The following is a 25,914-nucleotide window of genomic DNA, read 5'->3' as shown; positions in this document are numbered from 1 at the left end:
GCGCCGGTCGCGGCGGACGCAACGGAAAACGGCGTGCGGGGCAGAGAACGGCGACAGAAAATGGCGAACGGTGACGGAAAACGGCGACAGAAAACACGGGAGGGCTAGCGGCAACAGCAAGAGGCGGCAAAGAACGGCGAGAATAAACGGCGACAGTGAACGGGAATGGCGATGGGGAACGGGACACGACGACAGCCATGGCTCCTTGAGGCTCAACGAGGTACTACGACAGCAAACGGGCGTGGCGTCGGAGAACGGGCGTGGCTCTGGCCAAAGATAGAGAACGAGCTTGGGGTAGGACGTGGCCGGTGACTTATCAAATCGTACCGGGTTAGGTGAAGACGGTAGTAGAGTTACGAGCGACATGTGAATAACTGGGGGCGTGGGTTTGCGGTTGGGTTCTCGTATTCCGTGTAGGGTGTAGTCCAATCTTTAGATTAGCCACCGCAGGTCGCTGCTTCAGCGAGACGTTATTTGAGTTTCAGGAGGCGCGATAGGCGTTCCCGAGGGTTCGGGAGGCCCGGGGGTACAGACATGCGGAATGTCAGGGAGGGAATCATAATGAGGTGTGGGAGGTCCGGAAAGATATTGAAAGTTCAGAGGGTCCGGGTGGTTTGTGGCGGAATCACAGAAACTTCAGAAAGTTTGGAGGTTTACCGGGGCCGGGACGTGAGGTGGAGCTCGCTGTGGAGGTTGGTTGGGTCCTGTTGGAGGTCCGGGGACCGCCGCTCGGCTCATGTGGAGGCTGGTTGGGTCCTGTCTGAGGTCCGGGGACCGCCGCTCCGCTGCGGAGGGCGGCACTCACCTCTGTCCAGTCTGTCGCAGGGCATCGGGCGGCGCCAGCAGGCCGCTGTTGGTCTGGCCGCCGCCCGTGTACGGATCGTACACCAGCGGACACACGGAGGCATCGTCCACGGTGATGGTGAGCTCCGGAATGCCGCACGCTGCCATCTGGTGGCACCAGCTGAAACACAGGTACAGAGAACTGCCGTCAGGGGCCACCAATCCGCCCGGGTGGGCTGGGTCCGTCAGGGACCAGTGCTTTATCACAGACAGACTTTGTCTTTGCTGTATTGGTTCTTCTGACACATGTGCAAAGTTATTTGAGAAATTTACGCTTGCTCCTGAGTAATAAGCAAGAGTAGGAATTACAGCTAGGGGAAAGGGCAGAGGCCAGGGGCAGGGTTCCCACCGTTCTGATCTCGGTCGCTCAAGGACCTGCTCGCTAATGGTCACGAAAATCGCGACACGGCTCACCCCTGGTGCTTGTGTAAAATATAATTATCGGTTACTTGGCTAGTGATAACGATAGGAGGCGGGACACAACCAACAGCCGCGCACATAACTTCAATAAAGCGGAAATTAACGACCATTTTGCAAACATGAAGGCGGCTTTGCGCGGAGGATTATCGTCATCACGTCACCTTCATCATTGCTATGGTGCATTACTATTAATGAACGTCTGAAAAGTATAGCAGATCTGAGCTGCTCTGACTCTCATGGGCCTGTGTGCAACGCCTCAGCGGATGACTTACAATGAGATTATCACCTACTTACAGAGCGCTAACAGACATCGCGGTGGGAACGCTGCTAAAAGGAATAATTATTCAACATAAAACATGGGTGTATTTTGTGTTTAACAACAGATTGGTTCAATGAATGGCAACATTAGGGAACTCCCCTAATTGCTCCATATTGCTTTATGGTACCTAAGTCTTACGTAAGGCGAAACTATGAACGCTGAGCGTCATGACAAAGAGGCAGGGTGGCAGGGCCCGCCACCAACCGTTTCGCGCTGTAAGTATGAACGTTTTTTTTTTTTATCTATAAGGCATGATGAAAAACCAGGAACCACACGTCTGTCATGACCTTCCGTCCATAATTTCCACCTTCCTATACTGTTATTTGAATTTCAAGACTATGAGCACCCACCACCTGGGTCAATTGAACAATCCCAACAAATAGCGTCACTCACGATGCAAACGCCGCGCTAAGTGGGCGACTACCAGGCGGCCCGAGTCCCTCCCCAGTTATACGGGGACCTCAGCGGCGGCCGCCGCCGTCATTCCCAGTCTTATTGCGGAATGGGGTGATGTATTGCGGTATGCCGGCCGCTAATTTCTCCGGTCGCAATTAAAGCCGTGTTCTGATGAGCGGGTCTCACCCACGCTAATGTTACGACACCGGATAATGACGAACGGATGACGCCCCGGCAGGCGAGGGGCGGCAGCGCCGGCGGTCGGTGGCGAAACCCGGCGGTGCATCACATTAGCGGCCACACCATGAGATAACTCAGTTCATAGACTTCTCCGACAACCCTTATAACTCAGTTCGTAAAGGTATCCACCGCTATAGAAAGACACGTCCGAATGGTCAAATCTGACGTTGCAGCAGACATCCAGTGGACGATCGATTACCAGTAACGTTCAAAATTGGTTCGTAACTATCAATTTCAATAAAATTGAGACTAAACTTATCACGCAATGCGCCCTTTTAACACAGCGCACACCACTGATAAATATGCCAATAAACGGCTCTCTCAGCCACTTTATCAGGCTTAATCTCATTGCAATCACAAGCTTCTAAGCCAAAACCGCGGTCATTACAACAATGAATCATTTCAATGATTTCTGAATGAAGTCAGGGACCGGGGACGACATAGCGCAGGCAGAGGTTGGCGATGGCGGCGTAAAATTGGTAAATTGACACGTAAAATTGCGTCGTTATGTGTTTATAGCCTTATTTTGTGCATGAAATAAAAGCAAAGCAGTAATAACATTGATCGATCATCTCAAAATAATGCAACAACGATCAATCATCTGCTTGATAATGTTTGCAGGTAACAGGTTAATCACTTTTTAATATCAACGCTAATGGCTGCACTCTGTGCATGCCAAGGTGAAAATATAATCAAGCTGAATAATGAGTCGTATATCTCGTTTCTCATGCTAATATGAGTTGTTTGTAGGTCGTTCACCCGTCATAAACTCGCGGTCGCACGAGTTGGCAACAGTTTGTCAGTGGATACGAAACGCGATGGCCTTAATTGGAAAATGAAACAACAGACTAGCGTGTCGGCTCCGCTGTGTTCCGTTCCGACAAGCGCCGACAAGGTTACAGGATAAGTGTAAACTGGCACTGCGGACCAGCATTTCACATTATTGGGATTCGTGAGTACATAGAACATTTTACCGCGCCATCACGCCAGGATAAGAAACCAGGGCGACCACCAGCGGACATCTCAAATAAAGACGACACCGACACCATTGCTCACAGCGGCCTGTGTTTTACAGTGGTCGGACTCACTATGAACATTTCCGGCCGCTGGCAGCGCTGACAAATTGTCCCCGCCGCCAAACCATTGTCAGCTGGCGGCGGACAATGCAGCCGCAATGCCGCTCGTCTACTTGATTAATATTACACGATTGCTCTAACTTCTGATGAAATTCTCGGCTCTGTGTTTCGCCGAGAGCAAATGCCGCAGTTTGGCCGGCTTGTTAGTGTGAAATGCGCCCGGAACAAGATGCACAGCTATTGTCACACCTAGCGCTATTGTTAGAATACAATCGGTACATATAGAGGATTGTCACAATGGACGGACGTCGGACTGGTTTCTCCTTCAGCTCCCCAAGATAGTCCGGCCGGCCCCGCACCAGATCTGTTCAGCCGCCCGGCACCCCGGGGTAACCGCCCGCCGCGGCTGGCACCCCGCGGTCCGGGCACCCCGCGGCGGTCGACAGGACACCCTCGGGCGGTCACATTGGTCACACCCAATGACCAGCGAATGCTCCGTGACGGCCAGCTAGTGGTTACCACCAAAAAGAGCCATCTGGACACTTGTTATGGACATCTGGGAACAAGTATTTCTGGTTACCTTCCAGGAAACGAGACCGTAGAACTATCTGAGTACCTTTTGGGGCAGCAGAAGCCATTCATGTTGTCTGCATACATATTCAATGTATTGCTCTTTTAGAACATTGCACCTGTTGCTTAATATTCCAGCTGCTGCTGTATTGAAAGCCAGTGATTCTGTTCAAGAGATACCTCGTTAAGGTCCTCAGCCACTTCTTGGCGACATGGTTTCATTTCACATGACCTTACCTCCTTGATTAGTCATATCATACAAGACGCTACTACTGGTCATTTCAGTCCCACCTGGCTCCTTCCGCGACGCCATCTTGCCATCTCATTTGGCTTCGCAGAGCCATCTGCCACCAGAAATCATCTATTCCCCAGAGCACTCAATGACCGGGAATCATCAGGGCCTCCTGAGCATCCCCCCTCCCCAAGAACCTGTAGTTAGTTCCCCGTAGCTCTAAGCCCCCAGGAACCATCAGTAGCGCTCGGCTTCTGGGAGCTCTGGGTAGCGCTCAGCAGCAGCAGCCATCTGGTTCCGTCCGGCCGCAGGTGGCTCCGCTCTGCCAGTCTGCGCAAACACGACCTGGACGTGTTCGTTAGCGGTAATCACGTTTGTCACAGCGGTGGTCGCCGGCAATTTTCGGTGATGTCTGTTCGGCGCCCGGTTTTTATCCAGCGCGCTCGGCGGTATTGGCTATCGGGGCCGGCCGCCGCGATGGACAAATGTTGCGACGGTTTTGTTCGTACGAAAGGAATGGAGGGACGCGAGTCAATCAGTACTTTACGGCAGATAAGCCAGGCAGCAAGAACGGGAGTGGTGCTGCCAAAAGGTAGGTATCTAGACAGACAGGTAAACAGAAAATGTGCGGTACTTTCCCGTTCTACGCCTACCTGGTTATAGTCCCTGCGTATGGCATAGGATGTGTTTGTAGTCCTCTTTAGCAGTCCTCTTTAGCGCCTACACCAATTTCTTTATTCTCTAGTTTAACACCACCGTGTTTGTGTTCCCCGCTTCTCGTCGGTAATAATTCATAAGCCTCTGCAAATTGAACATCCAAGTCTCCGTCATTTTCCGCGCTGAGCCGACATCGCCCCGGGCGGCTGATGATGCTCAGAGTGTGAAAACATAAGACCGACAGCGGACAGGGCCGAGAAGAGGCTGCACGAACCAGCTCGGCGTGCCGGCTGGTCACGGCGGTCACGACGGGCCGCAGCGTGGCCACGGCGGCCGTGACGTCAGCAGCGGCCGATCCGTGTCAAGGTCACGGATGGCAGGCGGCGGCTATCGGAGGCCAGTGCAGGCACCTTTCTGCACGCCGCCTTCCACGGCCGGCCGCGGCTGCGTCCATATTGGAAATCGCCAGAGGTGAAACTGACTGCCGGCGAACGGCCGCGCCACTCCAGTGGACGTCGGTATGCGCCGGGTCACGGGTTCGCCGCTCCGTGGGACTGTTCCGGCGTGCCAGTGCCACACGCGCCGACAGGCTGACACGTGCGGTGTTAACGGGCCGCCGCTGGGTACGTGGATGCGCGGACAGCGTATGGTGCCGCCCCGGAGGTGAATACTGTCCATGGCACGTGTCTGTCGATGGGCCCGCGGGTCGGCCGCCGGCGCTGGCAGTAATCGTCGGCACCGACACTCGGCGGTCGATGGTCCGAAAGGCGCCGCGTCCCGTCCCATTACAGTTGGTGACATACCAGGGAAATAAGCTAAAATTAGAGCGCTCTATTTATTGCTCCTGCCCCATGTTGAAGAGATACCCCTAAAAGCGTGATCTTTTATCGGCCCTTACGCAGCAAGGCAGTAATTCTCAGACCGGTGGATGGTATCAATAGAAAGAGAATGCGTCAAAGATTAACATGAATTAATTAAAATAACATTAAAATGTTAATTAAGCATGGAAATTAGTCCCAAACATAAGCTAATTATTGCTCCTACCTCGGCGACGGCGCTCCCCGCAGTCAGCGGAGAAGCTAAAATAAAAGCCACCATCCTCCTCCGTAAGTCAATTTTAGAGCGGCCGAGTGGGCCGATGCGGGGCCACCAAACTGAGGTGAGACGTGGCTAGCAATTGCAAACCGCCATAGAAATCAATATCTTAGGACGTACAATATGGGATGATTACTCTGAAGCTGGAGTGAAATCATGAGTAGATTGCAAGAAACGAAATGCATAGATTGGTTGAATTATGTACAATAGGCACAGCTCAGATGAAGCCATTTCTATGATGCTGACATATGACATAACCCTTCCTCTCCTCACCTATGACCTAAGTGCATTGGCAGTTACCGGCATAGTTTTTGAGCACGAGTGTAATTCGCCATCGGACCTCAATGCATGTTGCTAGGCTGCTGCAATTACAACGAACATACGAATACTGCCTTCATTTGTAGACGTTTGTTTTTTAGGCGGTCTTTGACTTGCAAGGGGGCATACCTGTCGACAACTTGAGTTTCTCCGAATTTCAAAAACTCCCAGAATTTCAATTCCTTATGCAATGTTGTAGGTACAGCTATGTTCACAAGTTTTCGTTTCCTCCTGTTCTAAAAAGGATGATATTTGTCGATTTTGTGCGTCGCTGATAGGAGGGTGCGTTTAATCATTAGGCCCAACGCTTTCTGCATCCGCGGACCACGAGTACCTTCAAAAGGGAACAACAGTTTCCATTTATTACACTATGGGACATGTGACAAAATGACCACTAGAACACGCATGAAACGGAGCTCATATTCCTAAAAATGTCTACAATCACTTCTTTTCTGACACTATTAGCAAATACCATCTCAAGTTAGGTGGTTGACAGACAGTCAATGGAGATCTGGGGAGACTGAGTGATGCCAATTCACCACTTAACTGATAATGAGGGCCGAGGGAAGAGAAACATGCAACATGCACAACTGACAACTTGACAAGTGACAAAACACTACCACTATTGCGCAGTGCACAACAAATTACAGCAGCCAGCCCAAAAAATGCTTTTGGTGGCTAATTGCAAAACAAGTCACTAATAAATGTCTTAGTTGCAGCTGAACACTGCACAATAATCACACTGTTCACACATTGAGTGAGATGCCACAGGTGGTTTGAATCACACTTTGGTTCAACTGCAAATCTGAAGTGTTGTCATGAGGTTCATGCCTCCATGATCACAGCACTTTGGTTGTGGTTGGCATAACACTTGTAGTCTGCAGAGTTCCACATGAACTGCAGACACCTCATCTGGTGGTCTTCATGTTGCTCAACTTCTTCAGGAGGCAAATGTCGACCACCCAGCGGAAGCATGGTCCTGCAGAAAAGAAAGGTAATGCATAAGGTACAAACATTATCTGCTGAAACAGCCGCTTCTGTTGGCTGTTATTAAACTTTTAACATAACATAACAACATGTATTCCATGTATATTACATTTGTTGAAGTAAAATAATGCCGGCTATTTCAAAACCAGAAAATGAAATTATATTGTGGCATAATTCACATGCTCAGCTATCAGTATCAAATAATAATTAATTTAATATTTGGCATATTCTATATAACACATTCATAGAATATTCTACTTCACGTCACAAGGACTCACAATCTTTCTGTTGGGTGTTTGATTGACGCATTAACTAAGTTTGTCTTAGGTTTTATTATTGCAAAAATTCATATTGCATTATTGTATCAAAATACTGCCAGCAATAACAAAACAAGAACATGAAATGTCAATGAGCAAGCCGCCCTTCCTAAAATGGATTACTTTGAAAGGAATTTCAGTTTCTTTTAAGGAAAAGGAGAAATGATTATCAGTTAATTATCAGAAAACCACTCAACCAGCAAGTGGCTGGGTGGTTTCACAGCAAACATCAAACCAAAACATATACTTACATTAATCTATCAATTGAGCCATTTGACTACTACAAGGATATGTGAGCAAAATAAGAATCCAATTATCCAATGTTGACTTCCTTGCAAAGTTTATGCCTTATTTTATGAAAATGTGTCACTAGAATATGATACTTATCATCGAATATTATTTAATTTACGATTTATTTCGATCGGAATGCACAGGGAGTCCCGCGCCATTTTCGTCGACGATGAATATGATCGTGTTTCATGAAGAGATAAGGGGTTTCAATGGTCTTTCAAAGCAATAATTTGATGCAAAAATTTGTAGGAAATAATATAAAGCTGGTTCAAATGGCCATCAACCATTTAAAACACCGAAAATACTCACAACTCCGTCCCGACGACCACGCAGCACCGCGCACGCAACACTACTGGCACGACTGGCACAATGCCAAAACTGCTGTCACAGCGGAAATGTTTTTTTTTTCTCGATTGCAATTGTGGAATTATTTATTAAACAGAAGATGATCTTTCCGAAAAACCGACTGATTTCATACACAGATGCATGGAAAATAAAAAAATCCCGGTAAGTTTATTTGTATTGTTTTGTCGATTTTGACATGCTCCTAGTTTGCAGCCATATTTCGATATGTTCTACAGGGAGTTCAGAATTATTTCAGGACCAATCTTTTCCTCATTCATTTTCCCGTCGATCATGAAATTTTTAGAGCGGAACAATTAGTTTCCAGGCGGTCCGAGCGGTTTTCGTGAGAAGGGTGCAAAAATCAGCGTCATTTTTAGAGCCTCGACACCAGCTCAACACAGGACCCTATGGGAGATGGTGAAGTAGCGGGAGCAATAAATAGAGCGCTCTAATTTTAGCTTATTTCCCTGGAGTGTCACCGACTGATTAGGCCGCCGCCGCCCTGAGTCGCTGTCCCCGCCCGACGGCCGCAGTTGTCAGCGCTCGGTGAGTGGATGGGCACAGGGACTCCGCCGGCGGCGCCCTCCACGGCGCGCCGCGCAGCGACGTCGGCCGTCATTAATGTCGAGCACAAACTCGTCTGAAACGGCCTGAAGGAGAAACGTCAACAGCTTTCCGTGTCTGAAGAGGTTTCTGATGGCTGCTGGTCAATAGCCCGGCTGCATCTGTACGAAGACGACCTGCTCGCTCTATACGAGATACGAACCTTTGATGTTGACGACGAAAGAGAGGCTTGGTATTGGTTGAATTTGTACTTGCTTTGAAACTAGTTTTTAGCTAACGAGGGTACTGAAATATGTTCTTATGTAGGTGAAAATACGTCAAGAAAAATCGCCAGTTTCAGTCCATCCAAATAGTAAGCTGGTCGGACGCGTCTCAAATAATAGTCCTCATAATCATTAATCACATTCAGGCCTCTAAGAATATCATTCCATTACTGTCTCGTTGATAGGCCTTGGTACTTGATGTGTGCTATAAAAACAGCTGCAATTCGCTTTTCAATTCAGCCAGCAAAAAGCCACCAGTACATTCCGGCTACAAACATGATTATCGGACGGCACAGGCTAGTGCAGCTGACGGACGGATGGATTTACAGCGCTGTGATGCTCTCGTGTCTGGCAGATTATTTTGGGCTGAAACCGACTCTGGGAATTGAGGATATATGATATATAAAAACGATGCTACGGCAGAAACCACACTGTTTGATGTTAGGAATAAACTTGAACTATGCTGCACGTCATAATAGCGCCTAAAAACGAGCAACAAAAACTTCTGTTATCCCTGTGTGCGTTTCCGTGCCACTATTTGGAGAGGTGACATTGGAACGCAATTAACACTAATTAAAAGGCTAACCCAACACACGCATGCAATTTTCAGAGAGAAACGAAACGGCCAAAAATATCAGGACAAAAGGCAAGCGCCAACACTGCCAACAGGTGCCGAAATGGGAGCACCTTGCATCTCAACTTTTACTGCAGTGCTGCGAGAAACACCATACTTTACAGAACGCGGATGTTCATGCAATGGGTAGGTAGTGGGTACTGAAGACCGGAGGTGAGCACGTTTACGACCCCTGCTGAATAAAATAACATGTGAAAGGTTCTGACGTTCGGTAGGACTGGAGACAAATAGAAGGAGAAATTGAAACAAAAGCCACGCTATTATATCAAACTAGCTCAAACGCCACGATTGATAAATTTCAACAAATAGAATGTCGAGTCTCAGATCAGAGCCACGCGGACCTTGCGATCCTCCTTACACAATAAGCACCGTAGATAAATAAATCCCCAGTTGTTTTGGTTCTCTCGACCATCTGCACTTGACCACGTACCACTGAGTACACTCCACTCCACTCGCTCCACTCACTCCACTCTGCACTCGCTATCCACGACCTTATCGTCATCACGCACTTGACAAATTGCGAGACTCGGACACCTTGCTGAGTAGTTCCGGCTTCTCTGTTGGCATCACGTAGCGGGATGATGGGCTCACATCTCGTTTCGATAGCCTATCGTGTCGTCCGCAGTCCACCGACCCCCCCCCCCCCCGCTCCCCTCCCGTCGCGTGCCGACCGACCGGGCTGCTGTGTCGACCTGTGACCGCCGGGGTCGGCGGGGTCACCCGAGTCACCGTGGGGTCACCATGGGGTCACCGTGGGGTCGCCGAGGGGACATTCTGTTCGTGTCCTAGGCGACGACCGGACGGTCTCTTGGCACGCGGCAGTATCGTCCGGATATTGGCAGGAAATCGACAGGATGTGGGAAGATGATGCGCTCGACGAACACGGTCATTGTGGCGTGGTGTTTGCCAGAACAATTAGCCGTGACAGGGCACGGGGAAAGGACACCCGGTCATGCGAACGGCATCGGCCAGTGGACGGTAGACAGACGTTTGTTGTAGTTACTACCAGTTGTATGGTGAATTGTATGCAAATGCGGCCTGGGCAGCGCATTTGATTAGTGGTAAAGAATGTTAAAATATTATAAATGATAACTGATGAAAATTGAAAAGGATAGATAATGTAATCGTCGATCAATGAAAATAACAAGACGCCAGCAGTAAGGTTAAACTGTAGCGTAATAAAAGCTGGTAATAAACTGTTGGAAAACAAAAGCATGAAATGTTATGACAGAGATACAATAGTTACCAAGACGGCAGACGCGCAGAAGTAATAAAACGCTGCAAAATTGCTTACCTATGTAACTCACGGGAGACAGTAAAATCGATAGTCATGCATTCCCCAAATAGAGCCCCGATCCCTGAGGTAATGAATAATGAATTTGAATAGGGCGGACGGTACGGAATGGGTCATCCGGCTGGGATACTTGTCACGCATCACTCGGCAGCAGCATGATGAAAAGGACGCGGCACTGAGCCACCCACTGCACCCCTACCGGCCGGTGCAATGACCCAAACTGGTGTGACTTCATCAGCTGATCGGTCGACTGAGATGAGATAAATCTGCTTAGGAAGGGTTGAAGTTACCGAATATCGCAAATGAATCTGTTTAATAAACGCGTGTTTGCTTGAAGTAAGTGAAGTAACCAAATTCTATCTGGAAATCTATCACATGTCATGACTGTGCCTGGCTCTTAATGTCCTGTGCCGTCCCACATATCTTTCAAACTAAGCAAAACAGCCACATTCAGATGCTGATTATCGATCAAACCAATCGATCCAACAGTTTATGTCTGGGAAAATCCAAGCTAATCACATTTTAGCCCGCCTTCGATAGGGCCCTCATAAAGCGTGTCAAACTCACATTCCGTGGCTAGTCTAAAGTCGTCAGTCGCCAGAGGGAACGATTTCTGCTGTCATCAGAACAATAATTCCAAAATGTTCATCGATAAAAATATTTAGCTGCGTCGACTGCAGGGAAAATTCTCTCTGAATTTACAAACTTTCAAATCCTATCAATGGAAAGCAGAATGGGTGAAATTCCTCGCCAGGGATTCATGCAAATTTTAGGCCACATTATCGTTGAAGTAGAACAGGTTCTCAGCACTTCTTTCTAGTTTCTATGGTGTCTCATCGACAATTCCGTCTTTCGTCGTCTCGGAAATCACATGAAACGTCTTTGGATATCTTTTTCTGTCGTCAAAATTCACAGCACAATTTCTTCTGGAACAGGTGATCTTTATTCACCGGAAGCTTCCACGCTGTGGATGAAAAACTTTATAAAACTTTCGGTGTTTTGATACGGAAACGTTTCATCAATTGCTCTCCTGTTCACTAAGCCGCGGCGCGCCGAACCTGTTGCGGCACCGTGTCCGACAGCTCGGAGGGCTCCTGCCATCGTTTCGGCGGCCCCTGAGCGGCCGTGGCCGCTGGCAACAGCTGCTGCCGGGTCACCGGGGGACCTGTCCCGGACACGGACCGACACGGGGCACATGGAGCCGCCGGCGGGCCGACCGGCCGTGTGCACTGCGCGCCCGGCGCCCATTAATCAGCGGCTAAACCGGCACAGCGACGGCGCTGACCCCGCGTCCGGGACGGAGGGGGAGGAGAGGGAGGGGGAGGACCAGCGCTCAACCAGCAACGACCGGCATAGCCCGCCAGCGACAACCAGCACCGACCAGCGTCAATAACGAGCGCGCTGGTCTTCCCAGATCTTCCCGTCTCCATCTCCCAGTCTTCCCACTCGCATCGACTGTCGACCGAAATGCTGGTTCCTGACTAGGGCCGCGCATCGCTTCTGAGAGTGGCTGAATAATTTAGCAGAAGGTAAAATAAAATATTAAAAGGAGGGGAAAACGGAACTGGGAAAAACAAAAATAGTTTTGTTTCTGGGGAGATGAGCCAGCCATTTACGAAATGCTTCCAAGGAATTCGCAAAACTTTGATGATAAGTTTTAATTATTTCTTGAACGGCACTGACAGCATTGTTCTTCCCGACAACTTCAGCCAAAAGTACGTGCCATACTTGCAAAACAAACGTAATAAACTGCTTACCCCGTTATCATGTTCCAAATTGGGCGTCAGCATTCAGCGTGGCAGTTAAATTACGTACGAACAAATGTACAACAAAACAAACGACCTTCCACTGCATTGCACCCATTGCCTTGTCAAAGAAATATCACATTACTCTGTATATGTTTATAATTGTTATTTAAATGCACCTTTAGTATCCTACTATTACAATAATTCCTTTTCATTACGTAGGTCTGAGTGTACAAACACATCTTATACACGCTCGTTGACTGTTCATAAGCCAAATGCCAAGTATGTGTCTTACGCACGGCTGGCGTAATTAAATCGGAGGAAACCGTGGCCGGCTGTTGATGAGTGGCCCGAAACCATTAAACGGTGGCGCTGCTCATTTGGGTGGGGCTATTCATTCTGCTATTTGCAGAGGCCTGTTTACGTCTTCCTTGATTTAAACTGTGACGGGACTGGAAAAACACGCCTCGATGCTGAAACTGAGAACTGAGAGGAGGAACAATCGACGTGGCGTTTTCGGGAAAATGCATGGACCGAACACGCATTCAATTTATTGATAGGGGCCGTTGAAAAATAAGTTAATTACTTTTTTGCTAGCCAATTGGGCGGCTTGTACATATAAAGAAATAGCGGTTCTCGTGCCATCTGCCACAAACTAACACATACACACAACGTGATAAATGATGCCATGATTAGTGGACTGATAAGCAAACATAACCTATGGCTTATGTATGGTATACTTGCCGCTGTATGCTGATGACGCGTGCATAGTGCAGTACGCGGACGACACTCAGGCCGGGGGGATCCAGGGCGTCGCAAGTCCATTTACGACACGTCGCAAGTTACGACACATGTCCCGTCGCAAGTTGTGTCGTAGCGAAAAAGGAGGGATGTTGAGGAAAGAGGGGTTTGTCGGAGGATACGACAGAACGTAGCTGCGACAAGGTTTAAATACCCGCTTTACTCGAGAATTTAAAAGGCTACACGATCAGCTGATCCCGTAGAAAGCGTCAGTAAGGTCGAAAACTCTATCAAGCATAAAGGAACATTCGCCCTTCTGGTTTGCGAGCTTATGAGACAGCCAGTTCAAGCATGTTCTCTGATTCTGAAGCTTTGTCTCAACTGGGTGACTTGTGGTTGCTAACGCTCACGTGAGTTGCCATGAATTTTGGGATCGATCACAGGAGATTCGTGGCGCTATAGGGCATCTAGAAGCGATGCTTTAGAAGAAATGAGTTAAGAGAGTATGAGGTCACAGAGAGTTAGTAGAGTTGGAGATTGAGGTCACAATTGGATGTTACAGAGGTCATCTGGGACACTTCAGGTCACGGAGGTCAACTTGGGGTCATCACAGAGCTCAATTGGAGACCACGGAAGTAATCTGAGACACGTCAGGTCACAGAAGGCAACTTGGGGGCAGGTCAGGTTACAGAGGTCAACTCGGGGTCATCACAGAGCTCAATATGGGGTCATCTGGGACACGCCAGGTCACAGAGGTCAGCTTGAGGTCGTCAAAGAGCTCAATTGGAGGTCACGGAGGTCATCTGGGACACGTCAAGTCACAGAGGTCAACTTGGGGTCATCACAGAGCCCAATTGAAGGTCATGGCGGTTATCTGGGGCACATCAGGTCAGATAGGTCAGCTTGGAGTCATCAGAGGGGTCACTTAGAGGTTACAGAGGTCATATGGGACACGTCAGGTCACAGAGGTCAACTTGAGATCATCACAGAGCTCAATTGGAGGTCACGGAGGTCATCTGGGACACGTCAGGTTATAGAGGTCAACTTGGGGTCATCACAGAGCTCAATTGGAGGTCATCTGGGACACGTCAGGTCACAAAGGTCAACTTGGGGTCACCACAGAGCTCTATTGGAGATCACGCAGGTCATCTGTGACACGTCAGGCTACAGAGGTCTACTTGGGGTCATCACAGAGCTCAATTGAAGGTCATCTGGGACACATCAGGTCACAGAGGTCAGCTTGGAGTCATCAGAGAGCTCAATTGGAGGTCACGGAGGTCATCTGGGACACTTCAGGTAACAGAGGTCAACTTGGGGTCATCACAGAGCTCTATTGGAGGTCATGGGGGTCATCAAGGTACACGTCAGGTCACAGAGGTCAACTTGGGGTCATCACAGAGCTCTATTGGAGGTCACGGAGGTCATCTGGGACACGTCAGGCAACTTGGGGTCATCACAAAGCTCAATTGGAGGTCATCTGGGACACGTCAGGTCACAGAGGTCAACTTGGGGTCATCACAGAGATCAATTCGAGGTCATGGGGGTCATCTGGGACACATCGTTTTTAGAATTTGGAGAATCTTTTGGGGGATGCCCCTCGCAACGTCCAAGACCGCCTTTCTGGATTCGCCAGTAGTTGCTGGAATGGTGTTAGGCTACTTCATATCCATGAATACCCCAATAAATGTGAATATAACATATTATGCACCATGTTCAACACTCTCGCTGGCGCGGATTGAGGCCTCATAGACGAACCGTTGGTTCTTGCTTTATAACTCGCGTTAGCGGCAACGGATTGCAACGAAATTTTCAGGATCTCAAGTTTCAACAATTTTCCACGTACCATGCAAATTTCGTGACCATGACCCCAATGACCTGTGACCTGTGACCACTCCCTCAAGGCCATATCAACTTGCGACACAACTTACGACTGCTATTTCAAATTCGTAAGTTGTGTCGTAAATCAGGCACTTTGCGATAGACTTTACTTCTTAAGCAACGCTACTCATCAATTGATCCCTCCAAAAACGACTTACTACACAACTTGCGACACGTCGCAGCTGCGACGAGGCTTACGACGATCTGAATCCCCCCAGCCTCAGGTTCTCGTGGGTGGCAGGCCCGGAGACATTGGTGCCCTTGTTAGCTCCTTGGAACGTAATCTTTCGCAACTTGCTCACTGGTTTGGCAAAAATGGCATGAAAATCAACGCTAAAAAAAAAAACACAGCTCATAGCTCTCGGCACTCGACAAAATCTTCGACAGATACCAACCATTTCTATCAAGTTCATGGGCACGACTGTCTCCGGTTCTCTCATGGTGCGGAACCTGGGTGTCGTATTCGACCAATTTATGACTTTTACCGCGCACATTGACGATGTGGTTCGACGCTGCACAGGCATTTTAATCGGTTTGAGTCACTGCCGTCATAGTTTACCTTCTGCGACGCTCACAACTCTAGTCCAATCTCTAGTCGTATCACTTATTCGCTACTGTCTTAGTGTCTACGGAACCTGTAACACCACACAAACTGGTCGGCTACAGAAAGTGTTGAATTTCGCAGCACGCGTCATCTCCGGGCGTCGAAAATTTGATCATGTGAGTGACGTCCTTCATGAACTGCAGTGGCTTTCGGCGCGCAATTTACATGTTTTTCACACGCTGACATTGTTAAAGCGCATTCTGTCTACCTCTCAGCCCGACACGTTATCCGCCAGCCTCACGCTTCGACGACATGTTCATCAGCGCGACACGCGACAGAACGAGCTGCTGAATGTGCCTACCATTAGATCAGAATCCGGTAGGAGACGCTTTTTATACTCAGCCGTGACCGCTTTTAATGACTTACCACAAACGATTCGCGACCTAGGCCTGAGCCCATTTAAAAGAGAGCTGCGGAGGTATTTGCTCCAGCAACAGACCGATGCCGGCTAGTGACGACCCGCTCGCGGGAAGTGTGATTGGGTGTGCGTTTGTGAGAATGAATTCGTGTACGATGTGTGTGACCAACTATCCTTATTTTTTTTTTTTTTTTAATTGTGACCCTGATCCTAGAATAGCCACGCTTGTGTGGAATGGGTCTATGATGTGAAATAAATAAATAAATAAATGATATATCATGGTAAATATGAGCGTCGCAAAGAAAGCACAAGCAAAGAAGATTCACTCATCTCAGATGATTGTCTGTCGCACCAGCCACCAGGCGTGAAGCACGTTTCGCCTTTCCTTTCTAGTTGCTATTAGCCTTGTAGTGCGCATGTTTATATAACGCCTACAAAGGAGCTTCAAAACATGCCTACAATGCCTTGATGAATCATTCCCTTTCAAATCCATCCGAAAAGGAGCTCGATATAGCATAGCAAATATGGTGGTGGCTTGGTGAGAGGTGACCCTGTTCTGATTGGGAGACATGCGGGTAAAATGAAAACTGCTCAATCGCAACAGACGTCCAGCAATAGATCGGTTCTGCTATTCAACCATTACGTCGCGTGACATTTCGTTTCAGTCGCAGTCGATCCCACACTCACGCCATTACATTTTACGTTAAATAATAGCTCTAAACGAAGTGTCAGACACAGAGATGTGGAGCTTTGATGTATTACACCTGCCAATGCAGGTGTGTTTCAAAGGTAAGAAGCAGGATCCGTGATACGAAAATGGAACGATACCTTCGACGGTCGAAGGTATGACCCCATGAACTATTGGAGCTATGAAAATATTAGGTTTTGTATAAAATCATTAGTATGAAAAAGCCGCATGTCGAGGCTAACTATGCTGTTTGCATTACAGTGGCCAAATGAAGGGCACAACACACGATAATTGTCTCTTTGAAGGGTGCTTTTGGCACACGGCTGGATGGCAATGGCAGTTCTGTCAATAAACGCAATCATAAACAGACATCAGGCGGACAAACAGCGACAATAGAGATGCAAAAAAAAACAATTATCACCGCCCCTGTATTGCGGAAAACATGGAAATACCGCGCCTACCTATGCTAGTCGATCCGATTGCGTATTGAAGTGCTAACAAGCCGAATGCCATCAAGCCGAGTGACGTCAAGCTTAGCAGTCCATTTTTCAGCACAAATGGTGCTAAGTTTTTTTTTCCACTCCATACTGCACGCGTACTCCCAAACGACGCGGATGAAATAATATTACGAATCCTAAAAGTCATTTCTCATTTTGATTTCATTTGTCCAAAACCTAACCTTTAACTTTGGAAGGCTGGCAGTTGGGATGATGTGAGGTTGAAGTGATGATTTGTCCGATCCTGTAGCTCCGGCATGGTCAGAGCGAGAAAGAGCTGGCACTTGGCAGCGCCGGTGAGTATTTTGTTCGCCTTTGCGTTCACCTTTTTACCCAATTATGAGTATGGTGCAAGTTTTTGAAGCTGCGATGGATACTTCCAGAGAGTGTTGTTCTCCCGTTGGCGACATAATAAAACGGTCACATGTTAATTTTACTACGAATTGATAATTTTAGATCGGTCGAACCATAGTTAACATGTATCGTGAGATATCGATGGTCGAACGAATAAAACGTCAGACGAAATAACCGTTTCATGTTAAGCGCCATACATAGGATCTTATTATCCACTTCCTTACCTGACCGCCCGAACGTTAACCCGTTCCTGTCGTCAGGGCCGCGCTCGATTCGTGCCGCAGTAGCCCTGGCGTCGAGCAGCACTCTCACTTCCCACACCACATCACCACATCACCACACCTCACCACCGCAGGGGCGGCGGAAGCGCGCGCCGCGGTCACCAACACCCACCGATTCCTCTGGGTCAGTCTGAGCTCCCACCGGCTCCTCTGGGTCAGTCTGAGCTCCCAGTAGCTCCTCTGGGTCAGTCTGGGCTCCCACCGGCTCCTCTGGGTCAGTCCGAGCTCCCAGTAGTTCCTCGTGGTCAGTCTGGGCTCCCACCGGCTCCTCCGGGTCAGTCCGGGCTCCCACCGGTTCCTCCGGGTCAGTCTGAGCTCCCACCGGCTCCTCTGGGTCAGTCTGAGCTCACTGACACACTCACCACTTGTCAACGAGCGTCTGACCGCAGTGACCGGGTCAGTCAGACCCGCGTCAGTTCATGGTAGCCCAGTCCCAGTCGCCCTCTGTATCACCTCCTCAGTCATCATCCATCCGAGTGCACGGCTGGAGAACTCTGTACACCTGACCCCCGGCCTATCCAGTAATCACGGCGGCTCAGACTAAGCCGCCCACGATAGGAGCTTTCCAGAGGTGGAGAGGATAAGTCGGCTTAGACACCGCTTCTTGGGCCAATTGAGGGCTCAATGGAAATCTGAGGGAGACCAGAGCTGGGTGAGATTCGGGTCTGAGCCAGATGAGAGCCAGGTGAGAACCAAAGCTGAGCCAAGTGAGAGCCGAGACGAGAGCCCAGAATGAGCCAGGCGAGAGTCAGGTGAGAGGCAGGTGGGAGGAAGGACTACGCCACGTGATAGTTTGTTTCGAGCCAGCTGAGAGCGAAGAAGGAGCCAGGTAGTTATAAATGGACAAGTATTGTATGGAGAGTACATGAACCTCCAGGCTCTACGAATCAAACTATTAAAACAGTTACATTTAAGGCGTACCGGTTTCGTCTATTGACGCTGAAGAAGAATACGGCGCTGAAGAAGTCAATAGACGAAACCGGTACGCCTTAAATGTAACTGTTTTAATAGTTTGATTCGTGGAGCCTGGAGGTTCATGTACTCTCGATACAAGGAGCCAGGTAAGAGCTAGGTCTAAGCCAGGTAAGAGCCAAAACTGAGCCAGGTGACAGCCAGGTGAGAGCTCGGTTATGACGAATACGCGGCCGAGCTCAACACCTGTATCGCAGCCTCTATCACCCACAACGAAGTCTGTGTCACAACCCACACACTTCTTCACACAACGACGGCGGCGTCGGCGACGGGGCCCGGCGGCAGCGACGAGTCGGCGGTCCACCGACGCGCGTCGCGTGCTGGAGCAGCACTGCCGGTGTCGGCGGCGGCGGCCGGTGCGCGTGGGGCGCCGGCGGCCGTATATTGACGGAGCCAGCGAGTGGCAGCCGCAGCGCCGAGGCCCGCCCGGTGGGCACGCACGCGCCACGCGCCCCTTCACTTCCCGCCCCCCGTCCTCCCCTTTCCTTCCACCGTTAGTGTCCCCTGGGAAGGAAGCGCGCGCCGGAAAGGAGCGTCCCATTACGGTCCAGGTGATCACCGTCCGACCGGGACGGTTACTATGCGCCCGCAGAGACCCGTGCGGACGCGGATGGGAGATGGCTGCGGGGCCCAGAGGGAGCTGAACTCCGTCAGGGCGCACGAAGGTGTGGCCAAAGAAGGGCAGGTAGACATTATGATGTGTTAATCTTGAAACAAAAATTGGGAGGACCAGCACCGATTATTATGCTCATTTACACTCAGTGGGCCCACTTTCGTCTAACGGTGTATTTTCTCGAAATGTTAGCAAGTGACCCTGGTACTTCATGCGAATGCCTAACATATGTGATGGTCATGTTTGTTAAGTGCAAAAAAAAAAAATGTTGTAGCGGCGAAAACTCGGACGATCGTCGGCACATCACTAGCAGCTCGCATAATTTATGCTGGCGCCTACCTATTTCAGCGAACTATCAGCCCTGATAGTCCGGAAACAGCCTTGTTCGCTTCCCTACCAAACAAGTTCTGCAAACCGCGATCAATATCGCGTCGCTTCTAGGCCAACAAATAGCCTATCGCTGAGACTCGGAGTAGCAGAATCACAGAAACAGACTGAACTGGAGCTTCGCTATGCTCCCCTTCGGCTGTTTACAGTAAACCAATATCGCATGTCAAGGAGTGGATGTTTATGAATACAATGTTTATTGTTTATTCCTCTCCGAGCCCGATTTCGGGTAGTTCACTGCCTCTCTTTCTTCGATTTTCAGGTTTTAGCATTCTATCAGACACTTAAACCAATAAGTAAACCACTCAACAGCAATCATAGTGAACTCTTTAAAGACAACGTAAGTGCGTTTCATAACAACAGCGGGGATTATCCAAGTATTTCACCTGATATCTCTTGATCATCTATATCGCTTGCCGCTTGGTAAGTTTCATATACCTACTATCATGATCACATATTCATCTAAAACTGTGAGCGTTCACAAGAGATCAGGTTATGTCTCCCCGAGAGGTAATTAACTTTTGGCATGGCGATGATGATGCCTCTAACCAGGTTATAAAACGACACGCATGTTCGGACAAAATTGGTCATTTTATTGCCTCCTAGCTGCACTTTCTGCTCGCTTCCTAGGCATTTCTAAACTAACAGGCGACGGCGCTGCTAAAAGTTCGCCGAACGAATCAGAGCCTCCAAACTTGTGGTCACGCACTCCGGAACCAATTTATATTCTTCAGAGGAGTTTTTATTGTGCGCGGGACAACAGGCGGTCCCTTGGTACGTGCAGCTGCCGGCTATCGCTGACGTTTGACCCCAAAAGACACAGTCAAGTCGGACACGGAGGGCAAAGAACGGGTAGTTCACATCGCTACAAATGAGAACTCTGGAATCCGGGCACGTCAAGAACGTCAAGCCTACGCCAAGAACCTATAAATATGCTGAACTGCAGGAAATAAAACGACCTGTATTAGGTATGGAACTATGGAACAGTATAAGGCAGGGGCGGATCCAGGAAAACTCCAAGGGGAGGGTCATGAATCGAAGTGGTGCCCCTACCTATACCCAAAATTAAAAACTCAACGGATTTCGTCCACTTCATTTTGGTGGTGCCCCCATTTTCAGTTTTTTATTTTTATTTTTTATTTTTAGTCAGTATCTTACCTCTAAGCCACAACCACATTTACCAATTGTAAGCAAGTATATATGAATGTGCTATGTGTATATATGTTGTGGACGCTGAGTAATGAGTACTTACCAGGAACGTTATCAGGTAAGCAAATCGTTGTCAGTCCGACGAACTTGGCCCTGGCGTCTAAAGGGTCTGTCCTTGACACTTCAGGCTTGTCAGGGGCACCAAAGTCCTTCCAGGGACACCACAAACCTGTCAGGGGCACCTACGGCCTTGTAGGGGCGCCACAGGCTCGCCAGGGGCACCACAGGCCTGCCAGGAAGCAGGGGCACCACAGGTCTAGCAAGTATACACGACAGGCCTGTCAGGGGCACAACGGGCCTTTTGGGCCCATGAGCACCCCTAGGGGTAGGGGCACCACAGTCCTTCCAGGGGCACCGCAGGCCTGTGAGGGGCACCAGCGGCCTAGCAGGGGCACCAGTCAACACAGGCCTGCTAGGGGCACCACAGACCTGCCAGGGGCACCAGAGGCCTGCCAGGAGCACCACCGACCTCGCAGGGGTAACTTGGGCCTGTCAGGGCCCAGGGGCACCACGGGCCTGTCGAGAGGCACTTCAGGCTTTTCAGGGGCACCATAGTCCTCTCAGGGCGCAGGGGTAGCAGGGGCACCAGAGGCCTGCCAGGGGCACTACAGGCCTAGCAAGGGCACCACTGGTCTATCAGGGGCACCACGAGCCTGTCATAGCCAGGTATCTCAGGCTTGTCAAGGCCCAGCGGCACCACAGGTCTGTGAGGGGCACCAGCGACCTAGCAGGGGCACCAGTCAACACAGGTCTGCCAGGGGCGCCACAGACCTGCCAGGGGCACCACAGACCTGCCAGGGGCACCACCGGCCTCGCAGGGGCACCTTGGGCCTGTCAGGGGCACGACGGGCCTGCCGAGGGGCACTTCAGACTTTTCAGGGGCACCAGTCCTCTCCGGGCGCAGGGGCACCAGAGGCCTGCCAGGGGCACCAGCGGCCTAGCAAGGGCACCAGAGGCCTGCCAGGGGCACCAGCGGCCTAGCAAGGGCACCAGAGGCCTGCCAGGGGCACCACAGGCCTAACAAGGGCACCACAGGCCTAACAAGGGCACCACAGGCCTAACAAGGGCACCACGGGCCTGTCAGGGGCACCTCAGGCTTGTCAGGGCCCAGGGACACCACAGTCCTTCCAAGGGCACCGCAAGCCTGTCAGGGGCACCAGAGGCCTGCCAGGGGCACCACAGGCCTAGCAAGGGCACCTCTGGCCTGTCAGGGGCACCTCAGGCTTGTCAGGGCCCAGGGGCACCACAGTCCTTCCAGGGGCATTACAAGCCTGTCAGGGGCACCAGAGGCCTAGCAAGGGCACCACAGGCCTGCCATGGACACCACAGGCCTGCCAGGGGCACCACCGGCCTTGCGCCTCAGGCCTGTCAGGGGCACCACGTGCCTGCCGGGGACACTTCAGGCTTGTCAGGGGCGTTACAGTCCTGTCAGGGCCCAGGGGCACCAGGCCCGTGGTGTCCCTGCTAGGCCTGTGGTGCCCCTGGCGGTCCTGTGGTGCCCCTGTCAGGACTGTGATACCCCTGATAGGCCGGTGGTGCCCCTGAAAGGTCTTTGGGCCCCCGGGCCTCAAGGGGGGGGCCATGACCCATGTGACCCCCCCCCCTTGGATCCGCCCCTGGTATAAGGAAATATTACGTGGGCAGGCTCGCTGGTTACTAATAAATAGTAAACTTTTTATAGCTTAAACATTCGGAGGGTCAGACACAAAGTCATGCTGTACCGCCAGTGCCTTATACATTCCAATGGATCCGTACCTACCTACTGGGTAAGGAAGGGACAATCAATTTAAAGTTATACAACTTGTGCGTCACGGTTGTCATGCGGTACAAGTTCACGATAAAATCACCCCGATCTTGCATAACTCATCCATGCTTCTTACATTATAAATATGCCTGTAATAGGGCCATCGTCTTAACATTCGTGATCATGAAGAGAGATGGAGTGATTAAGCTGATGCTAGGAATTACGTTGTATGAGCTCAGCACCACCTTTATAAAAACATACAAAAGAAGTTCGACAAACAAGAATATCAAAGCATAGGTAGACCGAGCCACTCGATTCTGCAACAGTGATTATCGACTAATCCTGATAACTGAATACTGATGTAAGAGAAAGGAGTGCCTTCTTCATCGCATCAACGACTTTCATGTGTTGGCTCCATACCTCCTCCAAATAAGCTATCCGCCAGGGCTAAGCCCAGCTTCACCGAGGCACAAATGATAAAACATTTCACAATTGACGTCAGAGGATGGTCTCCACACCCGGATTCCGCTGTGATTCCGCGGCGGATTCCGCCGGCGCGGCGCCCGGCTGCACGGACCGGCGCCCCGCGTCATCACGCGGGGGCGCGGTTCACCCGAATACGGCACGCTCGCAGCCAGCCGTGCTGCGGCGTGAAATCACACGTCCAGTGCGGTAGACACTCACACGTGAGCGGCTATAATTGTTTACAGCGTGAAGCGAAAACTGGATGCTGCAATGAGCGTGCAACAATGAACAAGTTTCCAGGACATGATAAAAAGCGTGCGGTACGACAGTTGAGAGAGCATCATATTCCGACAGATTCCACAATAAACCCGCATTACGGTCAGGAATAAATGCGCTAGTTTCTTTCCAGGACCAGGACCTAAATTCATTGTAGGCTAAAGACAAATCAGAAATGGTGCTGAGAATTCAGAGAACGCTAACTCCAATATCATAATTCACTACAAACCGGCAATAAGTGTGTTTCACAGAAGACTCCCGCTGAGAGATTTAATTATTGAACAGCAACCATCGCATGGTGGTTGTTGACAGTCAGGGGAGCCCCGTCCTGAGATTTGAGAGTTGTTTTTTGCATCAACTTTAGTATCTACCGAGAAGTCCTTTGGGCTTGAAAGCAATGTTTGATAATCCTATTTGCAATAAGCACTATATCTATTGGAGTTGAAACCATTCGATGGATTTATCAAGTCCGTAAACTTAAATTGTTTAAGGCTTTGTCGGTACCCCAAACTGCAGTGGTTTGATTCACCAGCCATCGCAATAATCACAGAGTCATAAACAGCTATATAACGAGGCGTATCGCCGAGTCAGTCTGAATTGACTCCATACATTTAATTACTCCGACGCTCGAACGAGCCGTTTCATTGTAATGCAGGCCTGATTTACAGCACTTTCAGTTTGATTTCAATTTGCTTCTAGGAAGCATGATTGAGTTTATTCACAATAAATTACCTCCCAACATCTCAAGTCACAGAGGGTCCTATTGACTGCACACTGGCTGTCGCGTTACCCACGGGCGGCAGTAGGAGATGACCTCTCCTCCGTGCACCTTTCACCTGCGGGACCTGGGACTTAGCACCCCGCGCCGGTCAGCACCTCGAGGTCATCGTCTGCACCCTGCACACCACAGAGCGTGGAGCCACGAGCGCCCGCGGTCCCTTCTTCACTGCTGCCCGCCTCAGCGGGACATCCGCCGCCCAATCCGCCCACAGCTGAGCCACGACCGTCGCCCGGCGCCATATACGGACGGGCGAAAGTCTAATCCCGGGGACCCACGGGGTCCCGTGACGGCATCGGCCGGCCGGCCACCGTCCATAAAGACGGGCCGTGGACGCGGTCACACCGTGCAGCATGCAGCGGGCACGGTGTGCCATCGGTACACCATTGGTGCGCCTTGTGCTGTGCGCCTCGAGCACTGTGCTCTGTACACTACAAAGTGCGCACTCTGCCTTTTCTGTATACCTACTGTGCGGGTGTGAGACTGAAAGCGCATTGCTGTATCGGTATGTATGTAGCACATTATACGAATATGACATGTGCGCCGTGGGTCGAGGCGAGCGAGGCGAGCTATCGAGGCGAGTTTACGCGCTGCGTGGTTTCCTATGCGCATGCTGTGCAATAAGAGTTTTGCGCTGTATGTGAACTGTATGCAGTATATGCACTGTGCAATATGTGCTGCACAGCGCATAGGCACCGCAACTCCATAGCACCGACGTTGCGGTCGATACCGGGATGTGCCCAAACCCCGGCAGACACCTGCGGCGGCAGGTGTCACCTGCGGCGGCAGGAACCGGGCTGAATGGAGATTGAGGTGATTGTGGGGACGGGGCGCTTTTACAAGCCGAGCATCTGCTGCCGTGTAACTGTATGCTGTTTTTGTTGAATCAAAACGGATGTTGGATGCTCACCGCAGATAACAGTGCCACTAAAAATATCCCTACCACCGATGTGTGCACGTTGAATAGCGATTATGTAGGCCCTGGCTCTGTGGATCACCCACCGCTGCAATCTTCATTGAGAAGGTGGAAAGAATTACGAAGAGAATGAGTGCCGGCATGAACAAATAATGATGCAACAGAGACAAACAAGCCAGCTGAGGATGGAGGACCGGGGAGACTCGTCCAACGACAATACCGCCGGGTGCCCTCCCCACACCACGTGCCTTTCCGAGTGTCGATCTGATCAGACACGAGCCACGATAACGGAGGTCGGCCTCGAGAATGTGATACCGCCCGGCCCGCGACACTGAGCTCCGTCTCAGTCGGCAGGACGGGACCGAAACGATAGCTACGTCCGTCCAAAGTCGGTATGAGAGAAGCTTATTTGACAGGACAGTAGTCTTCGCCCAGGCAGAAGGTAGCAGCCGACACTATGATACGGGACAGAAGTGACAGTCACCTGTATCTAGCCGACGGCAGAGATTGAGATCACTGCCCCGTGTACCATTTCGCAACAAGTTAA

At 50.2% G+C, this 25,914-nt stretch overlaps 1 protein-coding gene across 4 annotated transcripts in view; it reads right to left on the bottom strand.

Moving 5' to 3' along the window:
• The window catches only part of LOC122386865 (eye-specific diacylglycerol kinase-like), a 180,068-nt gene that overhangs the window by 153,347 nt on the left and 807 nt on the right, over positions 1 to 25,914 (bottom strand). For 2 of the 4 annotated variants that reach the window (XM_043376616.1, XM_043376574.1), the window contains exon 2: positions 806 to 964. In XM_043376616.1, coding sequence (XP_043232551.1) covers positions 806 to 964 — 159 coding nt within the window. Of the gene's footprint in view, positions 1 to 805; positions 965 to 17,950; positions 18,920 to 25,914 lie in introns of those variants that run through there. The other 2 variants (XM_043376627.1, XM_043376584.1) reach the window with 2 other exon arrangements.

This window comes from Amphibalanus amphitrite, unplaced genomic scaffold, assembly GCF_019059575.1.
Source record: "Amphibalanus amphitrite isolate SeventyFive unplaced genomic scaffold, NRLGWU_Aamphi_draft 000016F_arrow, whole genome shotgun sequence".
Taxonomy (NCBI): Eukaryota; Metazoa; Arthropoda; class Thecostraca; order Balanomorpha; family Balanidae; genus Amphibalanus; species Amphibalanus amphitrite.
Note: the sequence above shows the minus strand (reverse complement) of the source record. Positions and strands in the feature narration are given on the sequence as shown.